We start from the raw sequence: 17,272 nt of genomic DNA, 5'->3' as shown, positions 1-17,272 counted from the left end.
AAAAAAAAAAAAAAAAAAAAAAACAGATACAAAAGTGATATGAAATTTTGAAACATCTTCATTGTTTAAAAAAGTAGTAATCAAAGTGATTCAGGAGTACCTTCTTGTATATTTCATATATTTCAAGGGTAAAACAATTTGTAAGACACTGAAGAGTATAATAAAGCAATTGATCTTTATTAAACAGTCCTCAGTGGAAAAAAGAAAACATTTTCTTTCCATTTCTAAGACACAAAGTTCAGCTCATGCTCAGTATAAATTTATTGCAAGCTACTACCAGCAAAAAAAAAAAATTCACAAATTACTTCATGTGAAATAAAAAGATGGTTAAACTAAATCTAAGTTGTAGCCTATATCCCTTCTAAATTGTGTTGGATATTCTAACACTACAGAAAACTCCACTTAACTAAGAGAGGAAATAAAACTTTCATAAAAATATAAGTACTAAACCCCTACAGTACACTTTACAGACCTTATTCAAATGTTTTGGAAGGTTTAGACATATCTGCTATTTTTGTCTTGACAAAATATGTTACTGTAACAGCACATACATAAGGAACAATCAAATAACAGCCAAAATAAATAACATTCGATTTTTTTAATCTCAGTGGAGAAAGCAGTTGTATCCTACATAGCTTTTGTTTTATTGCTTGAATATACAATACTTTGGTTCTGTCAAATATAACCAAAAAGCTATCACAGTGTGCCAGCACATGCCATTGATGATAAACAACGCAGGGAAAAAAAATTAATCAGAATTATATAAATGTAAGTAAAAGAATAACTGTAAAATGAAATAAAATACTGTGATTGAATGACAGTCTTACATTCAAGGCAATAAAACTGACCTAAGATTAAAAAAATAAGTTTTCAGCTCAAAATAAAATTGTTTGACAGCTGCTTGACACAGTCTTTTACACGTTACCAAGAATCTACTCTCACAGTGAAATGTGCACTCTCAGCTTTTAACAGCAAACAACAATCTATAAAAACTGAAAAAACACAACTTATATTTTGCATTATTGCTTGTATAAAAATGATCAAATTTATCATAAAAAAATCTGGTCAGAGTTTACCTTAAACAAAATATTATTATGTATCTAGTCATCCTTCAAACCTTGGTCCTGCTGAATAGTTACTTAAGGCTCAAATAATAGTGAACAACAAAAGCAGAAAATCTAAAAATGAAGTAAATTTAGGTAAAACATGTATGCCAGAAGTATCCGAATGACTGCAAAACACTCATTTTTTTCTTAACCAAAACTGATCAAAAAGTCAAGTACTACAGAGAAATTCTATTTTTAAAATGTATTGATTCTAGCCATAAATTCTCCTTTCTAAGCTCATATAAAACTTGAAATGCTAGAATTATGCAGAAATCATGCCAGAATTAATACAATATTGAAAAGATAGTTATATGTTTATTCAAAATAAAAATAAAATAAAATGTTTAACAATTGCTTGACAGCACTAACAGAAGATTCAGAGACGAGTGTATTTTTATCTGTCTTTGGTGCCCAGCTTGTCAATAAGATCCTGCAGGGGAGCCAGCTCTCTGCGGTCAATCAAGTTGAATTCCTGATCACAGACATGCAAAGAAGACAAAACAATGAGTTTCACGGATATGTTTTAAATAAATGTTTAAATAATAATAATAAATAATCAAGCAATCAAGGTGGGAACACAACCTGGAGGGGGGTGCCTGTCCTTTGTAGGGCAAAACACACTCCCACATTCACACCTATTGACACTCGAGTCAACAATCAACCTACAAACGTGTTTTTGGACCGTGTGAGGAAACCGAAGCACCCGGAAGAAACCCACACGGATACAGGGAGAACACAACAAACTCCCCACAGACAGTCACCCGGAACGGGGCTCAAACCCCCAACCTCAGGTCTCTGGAGCTGTGTGACTGCGACTGTGGTGAAGGTTTCGATGTGATTATCTCAATCCCACTCCACAAACTGGTTTAGCTTAATCATAGACAGACATCAGACTGGGAAGGCCTATTAGAGCCCAGGAAGACACCAGAGTCAGTGTAAATTTAGGATGGTTTACTGAATAACGGCAGCTCATCCACACAACTATTATTGTTCCTTTGATACAGTCTCACACCCTCTTAGGCTGACTCAGAATGTTTACAGGAGAGTATGTCAACAGGTGACTTATTATGAACATGTCTATGGATATGGCAGGTGGAATATGGGAGGCAGATATGAGGGTAATAAATAGCTGATTTGAGGATATTCTGATATGGTCTACAGAAACAAATAAAGAGAAAAGAGATTGTTCATAACTACCACATTAATACACACAATTAATTAACTAAATCCCATGCTAACCAAATACATTCCATGAACTCGTAAACACTCATGTCTAACATGAAAATATACTGCAGGCTAAACATAACTGGTTCCTGGTGAACCTTACTTCACTCGACTTAACAATGTGTTATTCCTTTCACAAGTTAACGATTACTACATAACAACATAACGACTAACTCACATAATGTCAGGCACGCATATCAGTGATAATAACTAGGTTCAGTCAGATGTTAGCGCGGCCGTGCTCTTTTCCTCCAACGTGCTCGTTCTCTCGCGTCTTCGTGCTCTCTCTCTACCTCGTGCTTTCTCTCTCTCTCTGTCTCTCTGCGCGCTGCGGTCCGGCAACTAATTCGGTCCGAGTAGAAACAGATACGGAATCCTCAGCCTTCATAACAGCCGCCCCCAAATCGCCTTTGCGATTTGTTTCTCTGGGAAGGCTGTCTGTGTTAGAGGATGTACTATGAGTGTTAGCTCCATCAGTTATTGCAGGAAGTGGAATGAGTCTGGCTGTAGGTCTAGTATAGGTCTTCCCTCGGATAAGAACATCCACAGACCTCACTTGACCATCTCTGCTAGGGTGTACCTTCACCACCGTACCCATAGGCCACTGCGCTCTCGGTTGTTGAGGATCAACCATCAGAACAACCGCTCCTACTGGTATTCCAGGTAAGGCTTTAAACCACTTAGCTCGAACTTGCAGGTTGGGAAGGTAATGCCGAATGAAGGCGGACCAGAAATGTTCGGCTAGGACCTGAGCGTGTCTCCATTTTCGTTGACTGAGATTAGCTGTTTCAGGATATATCACCTGTGGCAGAGCACTATCAAGCCGTCCCATTAGTAAGAGATTGGGAGTTACCAGGTCTGCATCTGCTATATCCTAAGACACATAGCCCAAAGGTCTGGAATTCAGAATGCCCTCTACTTCCAGAAGAGCAGTTTGCAAAATCTCCTCTTGAACTGGCTGCGCCCCGATAGTCTTGTAAAGCGCTTCCTTGATCGATCTAACCTCCCGTTCCCATACACCTCCGAAATGAGGCGCCGCAGGGGGGTTGAAGTTAAAAACAATCTGTTGCTTGGCCAGCAGACGTTGTAATTCTGGAGACATTGATTTGAACGCCTCCTCTATCTCCTTCTCTCCTCCCTTAAAGTTAGTGCCTTGATCAGACCACAGCTCCATGGGAGTCCCACGCCGTGCTATGAACCTCCTTAGGGACATCAGAAATGAATCAGTACTCAAGCTGTGGAGTATCTCAATATGTAGTGCCTTGGTGGTCAAACACTTAAAAAGGATTCCCCACCTTTTCTCCAAGCGCCTACCCACTTTCACCATTAGGGGTCCAAAGCAGTCTGTACCAGTGGAATAAAATGCTGGCTTAAACAAACGTAGCCTGGATTCAGGTAAATCCGCCATCCTGGGAACTGCTGGTTTAGCCCTCCACCTTTGACACTCAGCACAGGCACGCTGGTGACGACGAATGGCCTCTCGGCTGCGTAGAATCCAAAATCGTCGCCTAATCTCTGCATACACTCTCTCGGACCCTGGATGGCGAAGTCTACTATCATAATCCTGAATGAGCAGCTTAACTGCTGGGTGTTTTGAGTCCAGCACTATGGGGTGCGCAGTGATTGCATCTAATTCTATAGCTCTTCTCAGACGACCACCTACTCTAATTAATCCACTAGCACTGTCTAGACCTGGCGATAATGTGAGCAAATGGCTATCAGAAGGTAAGGGTTTATCAGCCTCCAATCTGCTCAACTCCTCTCCAAAACATTCTCTCTGAATCCGCCTCAGAATAGAAATCTCAGCATTCTTATAATCTTCTGCAGTGGGGGTGCCATCAGCACTGGCCGCCCCTTGTTGCTCTTGCACAACAGACTCTAAGTTCCTCCCAGGACCTGAACTGCTGATAACTCAACGCTGCAGGCATTATAACACCACAGAACATAGAACGACGAAGTTCTGAGGAGTCCAGTTCATGTGGTGCATTTGGTGGATCTGGCCATTTATCTGGACCTTGGAGGAGAAATGGAGGTCCTTGAGTCCATCTACTGGGTTTACTCAATTCCATCAAAGCCTTCCCTCTAGTGAGATCGTCAGCTGGGTTCAACTCTGAGTGTACGTATCTCCAGTCTGGAACTTATGTGAATTCACGAATCTCAGCTATTCTCGTGCCTACAAAAACCTTATATCTGCATGATTCAGAACTGATCCATGCTAACACAGTAGTTGAATCTGACCAAAATATTCTGCTATGTATCTTCAGAGTCAACTCTGCCTGTAATAATCGAGCTAGCTGAACTCCACTTACAGCTGCGCACAGCTCTAACCGAGGGATAGACAGTGTTCTCTTAGGCGCTACTCTGGATCGCGCCATCACAAATGAGAGATGTGTGGCACCTGATAACTCTACAGTACGGAGATAGGCCACTGCTCCATATGCTCTCTCTGATGCGTCACAGAAAATGTGGAGTTCTCTAATGGCTTCTGCCTGTTTAACATCAAGTGGCACATAAGGTCTTGGCAGGTGTATTTTAGGTAAAAGAGAGAGCTCTTCTTCCCATTGGTTCCAACTCTGCAGCAAATCACCAGGGAGAAGAGGGTCATCCCACCCGCGATGTTTCTCCCACAAACGTTGCACTAGGATCTTGGCACGGGTTACAAATGGAAGAATGTAGCCTAAAGGGTCGTACTGGCTTGCCAGTATTTTATATATGATTCTCATAGTAGTTGGACCATGGGTCTTTTCTCGATGCTTGTACATCAGCGTGTCCGATGGACAGTTCCAAATAAGACCTAGGGCCCCTTCTTTACTCTCAGACTTCCCATGTGCCAACCACTGCTCACTGCTACTCGATCTGGCCTCTGTTGGTAGGTGACCAATGACTGATGGCATATTGCTTGTCCACTGTCTCAACTCGAAACCTCCTCTCGCTAGTAAATATCTCAGCTTGTCAATCAGCAGTTTGGCCTCCACTGCTGACGGAACGCTCTGAAGGCAGTTATCAACGTAAAAACTTCGTTCTATGGAAAACCTTACATCATCTTCCGGTTGACTATTCTCCCGCACATGACGTTGCATGGCGTATATGGCACAACATGGGCTACATGTTGTTCCAAATGGTAACACCTTCCATTCATAAATATCAGGTGGATCTTCTCGTCTCATGTCGCGCCATATGAACCTCAAGAGTGTGCTGTCCTCTGGAAGGAGACGGACTTGATGGAACATAGCTCGTACATCTCCACTGATAGCCACCGCATGTTCTCTAAAACGGAGTAGAACTCCAAGGAGTGATGAGCCCAATCTGGGCCCAGGGAGAAGAGAATCATTTAAGCTAATCCCACCTGTCTGGAAAGAGCAATCAAATACTATACGATTCTTGCTGTTGTGCGAGACCACATGATGAGGAATGAACCATGATTCTTCATCATCAGAAGGCTTGTCCTTTAGCTTTACCACTGAACCTGATAGGAGGAGCTTCTGGATTTCAGCGTTATAAGCTGCAGCACACTGGGGGTCTCTAGAGAGCTTCCTCTCTGTGCTTCTGAGCCGTGGCAAGACTGCAGCTACTGAAGAACGCAGCATAGGCATATTTCGTTTACGTAGTAGAGGTGTAGCATAACGGTAGATATCACCTTCCTTGATACGGATTGTCTTTGTCTCTAGGATTGCCATGGCTTCATTGTCTTGTCTGGAACGGGTGTAATCTTGTTCCTTCTGGAATGGCACAGTGTCGACCCGCCAGAGCTTCTCCACACACTGGAATAGCTCCGCAGCATCTGGGACAACTGAAGTGTGCAGACACTGTTGTGGAGTTAACCCTTGCTCCACCAAACTAGTAGGCCCCTGAAGAGCCCATCCTAATCTGGTGTTGATGGCTGCAGGTCCACCTGGAGGACCCAACTTTATGGGTTCAATGGGTGTTATGAGGTGGGGGTGGTCAGCGCCAATCAAAATAAGGGGTTTTGCTCTTTCAAAGGGATGGAGTGGAAGGCCGGCTAAGTGACGGTACTGGGTTTGTGGTTTGGATACAGGATAGGAATGATCTACTAGGGCCAACTGAGAGGCGGTAAAGGCCTGAGAGATCTGGTAGCGTTTGCGTGGCTGTGTGAAGGAGGAAATCTGGAAAGACACCGACGATCCATGTAACGTTTGAATGTCATGTCGTATAGTCCTCAAATTAAGGCTCTCAGGGTTTCCCTTTAACCTAAGTTTCCTTGTGGCTTCTGGTAAGAGTATTGTACGTTCGGACCCATCATCTAGAATAGCAAACGTATCCAATGTACACTCTCCAACGTGAAGCAGCACACGCACTACTTTAAGAAGTACACGATTATTGCTAGCAGGCTTATTTAAATAGAGCAGCTGTGTCGGGGTAGTCTCCAAACACGGCTCTACCTCTGACTGATCTCTCCGGGGCCGATTATTGACTTCGTGAAGGATCCGCAAATGTCTCCTCTTACAAAGGGAACATGGTTTGCGCAGGTCACACTTGGCTGCTTGATGAAGCCGCCCGCAGCGCCAGCATCGTCGAGTCTGACGTATCCAGTCAGCCACCTGAGGTTTTGTAAGGGCTTGGAGCGCGGGGCATTGACTGAAAGGGTGTTCTGTACTCTGGCAGTAGAAACAATGTGACTTAGTTCGGCCCATAGGTGGAGGTTTTCTACACCGATTAGAATGGTTGCACTATTATATTTATGACGTTGACTTCCCTGTAGAACTGGCCTGGTCCGCCTTTCCCTCCTAGTAGGTTCACTATCATAATCCTGACACCATGCTTCATGCTTCAGCCATTCTGCTAGCCCTTCCAGTGTGTATGGAGTGCTTGGATGTTGCAGGAGGTGGCGGCGGAAATCTGCTCTTCGATTAGGTGGAAGCTTATTGAGAAGTCTAGCTACATGAGACCCGCACCGTAGCTCTACACTACCTTCTGGTCCCAAAGTTCGAAGCATACCAACTAAGGATTGAACCTGGAGGGAGAATTTCTCGAAAGCTGAGGGATAACCCTCATGCACATCAGGTAAGTCCATGATGTATGCTATTCTCTTGAGGGCGATCTGGTGAGGCTGACCAAATCTTTCATTAAAGGCTAAGATTGTATCACTATAGGGAGTAGGCGAATGAAGGTAGGAGTCAGCTATGAGGCAGGCCTCTTCTGTCTTTAGATGGTCAACTAACACTTGATACCTGAAAAGCTCTGTACTGTCTGGTGGTAGGAGGTTATCTAATGCCATTTTGAGGCGGGCAAACTCACTGGGGTCTCGACTACGAAAGTAGGGAATAGTTGGTTGAGGTCCTCTGTAATATCGCTCTATTCCAGAGGGATTTGGAGCTGGCAACATGCGTTGACGGAGAGTACGGGTTGTAAGTTCAGAGCTCAAATGGGGGGCCTCAGAAATGGGACGATCTGTTGTGGATGGAGCACGTTTGTTTTCAGATGGTGCTGTTATTTCTACGTGTCTTGGGTGACGGTCACTGTTAACTGCTTTAGGAGTTGAAGTAGCCAGGTTAACATTCTGGTGGGAAGGAGCCATGGAGTCAAGGGTAGGGGTAGGAAATGGTTCAGCATCAGGGACAACCCATGGAGGTGGAGCTGGCCACTCCTCATCTTCTGGCAAGGGCTCCTGCTGTTGGACATTGGTTGAAAGACTGCATGCCCTTTCCATCAGCATTACTAAGTCCTCTCTAGCTGCTTGGAGACGGGCTATGTCGGCTCGTACTGCACACTGAGTTTCATACAATTTTGCATTTTCCCAATAAATTTCATCCATTTGCTTCCTATGCATCGTTTGGAAGGGACCACTATACGCCAGAGGCTGGGACTGGAGGCTTAAGTTACTGTCAGCTTCACGTATGGACTGTTCAGGGGAGAGGTGCCATTCATCAACAGTTGTGTTCCGTCTCGATTGCAGGGAGCATGCGAGATGACTCATATCTGTAGCAGAAGCTGGGCTTATGACAGCGTTGACTAGTGGCTGCTCTGAGAACTCATACGGCACCTGCTGTATGACATCAGTGACTGAGGTTTTTTCCCTGAAGCCTGCCATATTTACTTCATAATCTTGTATATAAGCTGGACGACGTTTAGGGCGGACTGACTGCATGGTGCTTTACACTGATTGGAGGTTAACGATACCAGGTAATGCCTATCCGGCTCGAAGGACCATCAAGTGTGGTGAAGGTTTCGATGTGATTATCTCAATCCCACTCCACAAACTGGTTTAGCTTAATCATAGACAGACATCAGACTGGGAAGGCCTATTAGAGCCCAGGAAGACACCAGAGTCAGTGTAAAGTTAGGATGGTTTACTGAATAACGGCAGCTCATCCACACAACTATTATTGTTCCTTTGATACAGTCTCACACCCTCTTAGGCTGACTCAATGTTTACAGGAGAGTATGTCAACAGGTGACTTATTATGAACATGTCTATGGATATGGCAGGTGGAATATGGGAGGCAGATATGAGGGTAATAAATAGCTGATTTGAGGATATTCTGATATGGTCTACAGAAACAAATAAAGAGAAAAGAGATTGTTCATAACTACCACATTAATACACACAATTAATTAACTAAATCCCATGCTAACCAAATACATTCCATGAACTCGTAAACACTCATGTCTAACATGAAAATATACTGCAGGCTAAACATAACTGGTTCCTGGTGAACCTTACTTCACTCGACTTAACAATGTGTTATTCCTTTCACAAGTTAACGATTACTACATAACAACATAACGACTAACTCACATAATGTCAGGCACGCATATCAGTGATAATAACTAGGTTCAGTCAGATGTTAGCGCGGCCGTGCTCTTTTCCTCCAACGTGCTCGTTCTCTCGCGTCTTCGTGCTCTCTCTCTACCTCGTGCTTTCTCTCTCTCTCTGTCTCTCTGCGCGCTGCGGTCCGGCAACTAATTCGGTCCGAGTAGAAACAGATACGGAATCCTCAGCCTTCATAACAGCGACATTACCTGCTGCTCCACCGTGCCGCTCAACATCAAATCTCCACTTTATTTATAACCTACCTGAATTATCCTCTACATCTTTGTTTTTGCGAGTAACAATTTATTTTGATTCACAATAATTACAACAAATACACACACACACACACACACATATATACAGTATAATCCTCCTTTTTCAAATATGATCCTTCACAAACCAAATAGCATTTGTCCAGTCGCTGACAGTTTTTTAAAGTAGCATTAAGAAGCTTGGCTGTACACTGTCCCAGGATGAAAATGTCCAAAAACTACTGTTCCTCAGTAGAATATTAGGCTCATAATGTTGCTTTAAAATAGCCTTTATAGATGCTGTCGAGCCTGCCATAAGAATCTTCTTTTGTATTAGCTTCATCCTCTTCATCTTTATGCTGAAGACACTTATTTACACTTCTAACTAAGTTGTATATATATATTGATGATGGGACACCTATTGAGAACTTATTCATTCCAATACCTTGGACTTTGGGAATGATACTAAATTTACAGTAATTTTATAGGTTTGTCTGAGTTTAATTAATTGCTCAGTTTTCTTCTAATAAAGTGAGAAAAAAAGTGTAATTTCTCAGTTAATATTTTCCTATTATTGATTATGCTGACAGTGTTTATCAGAACACATCTGACACTTATCTTTGTCCTCTTACTGTTGTATATTACCCACTACAAATATTTGTTTTAATGTTTCCTGTATGAAACACTTGCTTGAAGTTTTAATCTAGAAACCATTTTAATTTTGTTTAGTTCATGCTTAAATGTGTTTAATTTAATAGTCTTTCCTATTTAAAACAATTTATTTATATCCACTCGGACATGTGCAATATCCGTCTTTTTTGACACTATAATTTAACAAATTCTGATGCAGGTAATTCCAATACAAAGCTCCACATGATAAGAATAATCTTTCACCTCCTTTTTTATTCCTTTTCTTCAAGGGCTAGGGTGTTGGTTAGGAGTTGGTTGAGTGATCTGTCTGCACCTTGCAGAGGATGTAATGTTTTTGCTCTGGTCTCTATCAGATGTTTAAAAAAAAAGCATGAAGCTCTTTACTATTACCCATCGTCTTTTTTTACTTCTCTCCCTCTCTCTCACACACTTGCATTCCTTTTGGAATATAGGTCATTTACAAGGCTCCACAATCTTTTTTGACTTTAGCTACAACTTTTAGCTGTCCCCATATCCCCAGGGATGTATGCATGCTTTGTGTGTGCTCTTACCTGCACAAAGAAGATGAAATGCTTGAAGGAAGTGTTGAGATGGGCCTCTTCCTGCAGTTGTATGACAGAGTCAAAATGCTGGTGATAAATATGAGCATAGACTCTGAACAGGCGTTTCAGGATGGTCTTTGCCACTGACATGAAGTTTTTTGGGAAAGGCACGCCTGCAAATGAGTAGATAACATTATCAATGTTTACTGCTGGGTGAATTATTGTGGAACACACACATTAAAGTCATTTCTTCATATAAATGTAATTTGCGGTGGCGGCCCACCGCTGCTTAATTACTCCTGTTGCTCCATCACAATTTAGATAATTATATGAAACGGCATTTACAAAAGCAGAGGGCTTTTATTCTGGAGTGGAAAAATGATGCCTACCACGCTGCTTCTATCTCTACACACCTGACAAGTGAGAGAGCGAGAGAGGGGGAACAAAGGAAGGTAGATTAAACTGCCTAATGAATGGAGCCTGTTCAGATTCTACATACAAAAACTATTTACAATAGTGTTGTCAAGGCTAATGTGTTCATTATTAACATGAATTAATTATATGACCAATTTTTACCCCAACATTTAGTAATTCAAGAGATTTTTAATTTAGAAATCATCAAAACTACACTGAGATAATTATAATAAAGAAAAAAGATTCCTCTGTCCAGTTTGTCAAGTATACTACACCAACCTACACAGTATTTCAACTTGTAATTTATAGTTAATCTATAACTTGTGTTATTGTGTAGTGTATGTGTTTTCTTCCCTTTTTAATTAATTTTGTGCTGCACTGTGTGTGTGTGTGTGTGTATACATATATAAATAATTTTATTTTATTTTTTTTTAAATGTTGATTTTTACAACACATTACAAATTTTAAAAATGCTAACCAATTTTGGAAGGGAAAATGGTTTCATCATCAAGCTGATCCTGAACCCAAGTCATCAGATAGTCAATGTATTTTGGGGCTGAGCATTTAACTGGTTTCTTTATATTGGTGCCGTCAGCCCAGTGATACTCATACCTGTAGAAACATGAAACAATTATTGGGTTTTCTAACAAATATTTCTAAAACCCACTTTTGTTTAAAGTCAATTTTCAAGATTATTAAATTAACTTTAAATAAGATCAAGAAACATCACGCCAGCCAAAACTTCAGAATGTACAGAATCTTTAAATCTATAAAGGTTAATTTATTTATTTACTTATTTTTTTTTTTACCTAGGCCCAGCTGACATAACAGAGCAGCTGGTCTCAGTGCAGAATTCAGTAATGGTGCCATAGAGCATGTTGATTTGATTGAAGAAGTCCACAGCTAATATAAAGAAAGAAGTAGATATGGTAAACATGTTAATTTCCATTATGACACATAACTGAAGATTTTACTAAAAATTCCAAAAATTATTGCAGCAGGAAAGTAGTAGTGAAATGCCTCTAAACATTTGCCATTTTAATCATGAAAATCACTTTTGTGAATTTTATTTTGGGTGTTTTAATAATTAGCTCATGCCCATGCAGCAGTAAACACTCACTGTTAACAGCTATCCATTCGTTAAGGTCCTCGCCCTCTGGTAACATAACAGCAGCACGAAGGTTGCCACTTCCCAACGTAGCTTCAGCATGCTTCAACAGCTCGTATTGGTGAGAGCCCTCTGGAATGTTTTTCTTTGGCTTAAATGTTTTTGAAGATCGACTTCCACTAGAGCAAAATAAAACAAACAAAAACGTTTTATTTTTTAAAAACATTTTATAATTTAATTCTGGAATATCTATATCAGAATATGTGTGTGTTGCCCTGTGAAGGACTGGCGCCCCCTCCAGGGTGTGTTCCTGCCTTGTGCCCAATGATTCCAGGTAGGCTCTGGACCCACCGCGACCCTGAACTGGATAAGGGTTACAGACAATGAATGAATGAACAAACAACTCCAGCTTTTGGGGATCCCTAAATTTGGAGACTTACCAGTCAGGTCTGTTTGTACAGGAAAATACAAAACTGTATTAAACACCAAGGGGGATTCGCAATATGTATTTATTGTGTGTTCTTGCTCCAAGTTCTCTTCCAATTCTAAAGTTGCATTCAAACACTTATGGATGAAAATACAAAGAAAGATTTACCCAGATATGTACTCAATCCACCCCCAGTACTGCAGATACATTAGCTGGGGACTTCCAGATAATAACAAATAACATCCTCTCATTCACTGAGAAGCAGAAAACACATTTGGGTAAAATCTGGCTCGTTGGCACTTAATGCACTGGCAATGGTTGTGTGGGATGGTCGTGGGCCCAGATTGTTCCACAAAGCAAGTCATAACATAACCAAGTCTTGACTTGGGTTACGAAAAGTGTTGTGTTCCACAACACACCTGGCTCATTTAAGGTGGACCTCACCCTCACACAAGAGGACCGCAGATGTGCCACATGTGGGCCAAACATTCATTGCTATCTTAGTACTGGTCAGATCCACATCTCCAAATTTCAACGTAGCACCAAGTCTTGTTTTTTGGTACCAAGATGTTTTCTTTTTGTAGACATTACCCTGCAGTTGTAGCCTTAGTAAAAGGAAACCTGTGAAGAGCAGTCCCAAGAATACAATTTCATTCTTTCTGGGTCAAAAGAACAACACAGCTCTCCAAGACCAGAGTGCAACCTTGGTATTGAAATTTACCCCAAATCACCCGTAATGTCATCTTGAGTCAGTGGGAACATAAATGTACAATGGGTGTATTAATAATGTGAGTGGAAATTTACTGAGTGAACTAGAACTTCCCAAATCCAAAAATACATCACACTATATAAAACTACACACGATCATCTCTTGCATAGAATTGTATAGCATAGACAGTAATGTGCATGACAAACCTAATAAAAATGCAAGAGAGTCAAGAATTCAGCTAAGACACTGAAACCTACAGTAAGCCATTTGCAAACACACTTGAAAGCACTTCTGACCATACTTTCATACTTTACAGTACATCATTTCCTCTTTTGTTAATCCAAGTATATGTATAAGCTAATGTGTTCAGTGGCTGGGTCCACTCAATCATAAATATTTTTTAAAAATGGCAATGCGCATGATGCAAAAAAAGGCATAGTGGAGTCAGGGAATGCTTCTTAACATATTTTTTTTTTTAAAAAGGAAGGCATGCTGTAGAAAGAATCATGAGGCTAACACAATGCTTCCCTTATTAATACAGCTAAATTAAAATTACAGTATTCCAAAACAGTCAGTTATGAAACTCAGTGTTACAGCTGTGCTATAGCGACAGATATGTCAATGTTTACCATAATGTTTCAGATACACACCCATAGGAAATCAGGCTGATAAAAATAGGAATGCTTGCAAATAAAATGAATCAGTCAATACTAAAACATCATCATCTGCTGCTAATAGTAAAATGACAACATGACAGCTAAAACATCCTGATCAGTTTTCTAACTTGGTCTTAGTGTCACTGACCATGGAAGCGTTTCACCTAAAGAGGAAAATAAGCACAAGGTAGATGGCAAAAATCTAAAACAGAAACCTACCTAGCAAGGATGTCAGTAATCAGTAGGGTGTGTGTGTGTGGGGGGGGGGGGGGGGGGTATTTTGTGTTAAAATACTTAATCTATCTAATTATTTTGTTCCTCTGGAATGATTATAAATAGTATGCTAATAGCTGTAACTCTATATGGCCTATGTTGTTAATACTTTCAAAGCATAAAATCCCTGGAATGATCTGTAGCTACTCATACTGCATTACAGATCAAATATTTCATACATAAAATGAATAAAAAAAATACAAATTTAATTAATAAGGCTACTTAAAGATGAAACCATAGATCAAATTGTAGACAAATAATATATCAAAATTCAATACGAACATTAGCATTTAATTAAAAGTTACAATAAAGGGAGATCTTTCCAAATTGCTTTGTAAAAACTCTGTACTGAGATTGACTCTATATTTAAAACGGGAACTGAGATCCAGTTTAGAAACAACAACAGACAGAGGCCTCTACATGGTTCCTACGTTTTACTAAAGATATTTGCAGAAGGCCAGAATCTAGAGATTTGAATTTGCACACTGGAACATAAACAGAGCCTATATTTTTTTAAGTAAACTAAAAGTAGGCCATTACTAGCTTTAAAAACAAGTAAAATACTTTTATAATAAAGATCACAGGCAACTAGTGCTCTTCTTTCAAAATGAGAGCAATGAGTTCTCTTTTTTTTTAGTTTGCGTTAGGATCTGTGCTGCTCAAGTTTTAAAGGATGTGCATTTAGGAAGCACACTACTTTATCATTCATTAATTAATGATTTTGTAATTCAGTAGCATTACAGTAGCCAATGTTTTCTTGATTTAGCTATAAATCATTTTTTTGATATGAGCTAAGACATTGAACATAAATTTTCTGACATCTAATGAGAGATATCAGGCACAAAGCTGGTAAGCCTTTTAAAAGTTTGGGGTTTCAGAAGGAATCTAGTGTCATAGCTCACTATACAGCCTTTCATTTAAACCAGAAAAATATTGTCCAAACACATTCCCCACACGCTGCCTGAGCAAAATTTAAAAAGTATACATTTTCAAAGCTATAACATTAAAATGAACTTCTTGTTTCTACCATCATTTTCCATTTTATCAGTTCCACTGACCATACGTATATGTTTTTTTTAAACATACTTTGGTCATCTTGTTCTTCAGTGGTCTCAGGACCAACAGAGGACCAACACAGAGCAGATATGGTTTTGGAGGTGGATCATTCCCTGTGCTGCAGAGAAAACACTGATGTGCCGGTGGTGTTCATGTGTCTTGTGCTGGTATCGGAAAAGTGGATCACATCAGCGCTTCTAGAGTTTTTAAAAACTGTTCCCACTCTATTAGATACACGTCCTGATGTTCCGCCCTGTGAGTGAAAAGTCAGAGAGTGCAGCTCATGCTGCAGTTTGTTTTAGCCACTGCGCAGCTGAGAATGATCCACTAATTCAAATAATAACAGCTCTGTGGTTGTCCTGACCACTGAAGATCATTATGAAAGAAAGTTTGCAGAGCAACAAATGGACTAAAGCCTGTAATTGTGGAACTACAAAGTGCACAGTTTTAGTAAGTGATGCTGATAAAAATAGACAATGCATGTGCAATTTTGTCAAGCAGTGTATGAAGTAGCTAAGAAAATAAAAGTATGAAAATAGGTTAAACGATGAAACTGATTCCTGGTCAGAGTTAAGATGCCTATCTGCCTTTTAAAAATTGAGACATCGCCAGGAAACTGCTGATATTTATTCCACGTTTCTAGACAAATGTTTTAAAGGGGACAAAAACAAATGTTTTAGCTGTATATACAATATATCGGGTTTAAAATAAATAACATCCTGAAATCATAATAAAAGGAGGTTTGCATTTTATTCAAGTAATTAACTTAGTTACTCTAACACTGGAGAACACGGAGTAAACTGAACTGTGGCCATCTTAGTAGATAACGAGCTCAATGGCTTGTTTGCCAACTAGTTCCGTTTACTGCTTAGTTCGGTCTAAAACTATTAGCTCTAATATAACCATATGGTAGTTTCGTGACGAAGCTAAACAACCTACTAAAACATAAACAGAGAGATAATGAAGTGGTATAAACTGTATCCCAAAGTTAAACACGGAGTAGGCTTCCTTACTTACAACAAGAAACTCATTTCCGTTAACTTCGTTTCAACTTCAAGCAACGTTCTTAACGAAGGAAACGACCACTTGGAGAAAAGTGCGTGCCGGTTAGATTAAACACCTTCGCGAAAGCGTAAATGAAGGCCTTAATCTGCAGATTAACAAGTAATTGTCGTCGTTTCAAAAACACTGAAGACAACCACCACAAAAAATAGATCTTGAAGCAGGAAGCGAAGGTAGCGCTACTGTATCCCTTGACATAGGCCCTGTCCTATGTCCTTAAGGGGCCTTTTCTCATGCCCTATTGCCTTCTTTGAAGTGCACACTTTTTGTGACGTTGAACATAATTAGCGAAAGGCTGCGTCCCAAACTACACACTTGATCATAAACGTATTACAATAGTGGTGTGCTGGACCTGATTTTAAAATTTCAAGGCAGAAGCTCGAAAATAAAATTTAGAAAAAAACACTCGGTCACGTCCTCTGTAAACGTATCATGTGTTTTAATAGTTTTATGGAAAACCTGGCAATATTTTAATAGACAACTGTCTGACAAAGACGAAGTAAAGAATCCAGCTGCACTTAGTTTTTATTGTTTCTCCTTTTTTTTTGAGGCTTTTTGTGACTGGGTTCATATCTGAAAGCATCACAGCAGATTAATATCCATCCTATCTATGTATTAAAGTGCATACTTGCCAGAAGGATCTTTAATTGAAGAGTGTGAAGGTGTAAGTGTAAGGGACAGGACTGTAGACAGAAGCACTATAGTGATGACAGGAGAAATAATTGTAAGTGGTTTTAAAATGTTTATGATAGATGTACAAATATTTTTGTAGAATAAAAGGGAAGCAGAGAATGTATGGGGACATGTGTTTGAGGAGGGTTAATCTGCAGAGCCATGGAGCTACACTTTCAGTCCCACGTTTTCAGTCCAAATATTCTATGAGTGTAGGATTGCCTATTGGCCAATGATTTGGAGACTCAAATCATTGGTAAGTGGTGAATTTCATTTACATTCTGAGTTTCTTCACTCCACTTTGGCACAATTTACATACATGTACCTTTAAGAAAACAGACATAACATG

General features: G+C 40.1%; 1 protein-coding gene across 1 annotated transcript; it reads right to left on the bottom strand.

Moving 5' to 3' along the window:
• Positions 1-173: 173 nt before the first annotated feature.
• LOC136678990 (MOB kinase activator 1A) lies at positions 174-16,455 on the bottom strand. The gene is made up of 6 exons (XM_066657224.1): positions 16,207-16,455; positions 12,081-12,247; positions 11,770-11,863; positions 11,439-11,572; positions 10,556-10,719; positions 174-1,578 (listed from the first exon to the last, which is right to left on the bottom strand). Exons 1-6 carry the CDS (start codon positions 16,218-16,220, stop codon positions 1,501-1,503), a joined length of 651 nt encoding a protein of 216 aa, XP_066513321.1. The 5' UTR covers positions 16,221-16,455; the 3' UTR covers positions 174-1,500.
• Between the last annotated feature and the right edge of the window lie 817 nt (positions 16,456-17,272).

This window comes from Hoplias malabaricus, chromosome Y (genome assembly GCF_029633855.1).
Source record: "Hoplias malabaricus isolate fHopMal1 chromosome Y, fHopMal1.hap1, whole genome shotgun sequence".
Classification (NCBI taxonomy): Eukaryota; Metazoa; Chordata; class Actinopteri; order Characiformes; family Erythrinidae; genus Hoplias; species Hoplias malabaricus.
This window is presented reverse-complemented; position numbering and strand designations above follow the sequence as displayed.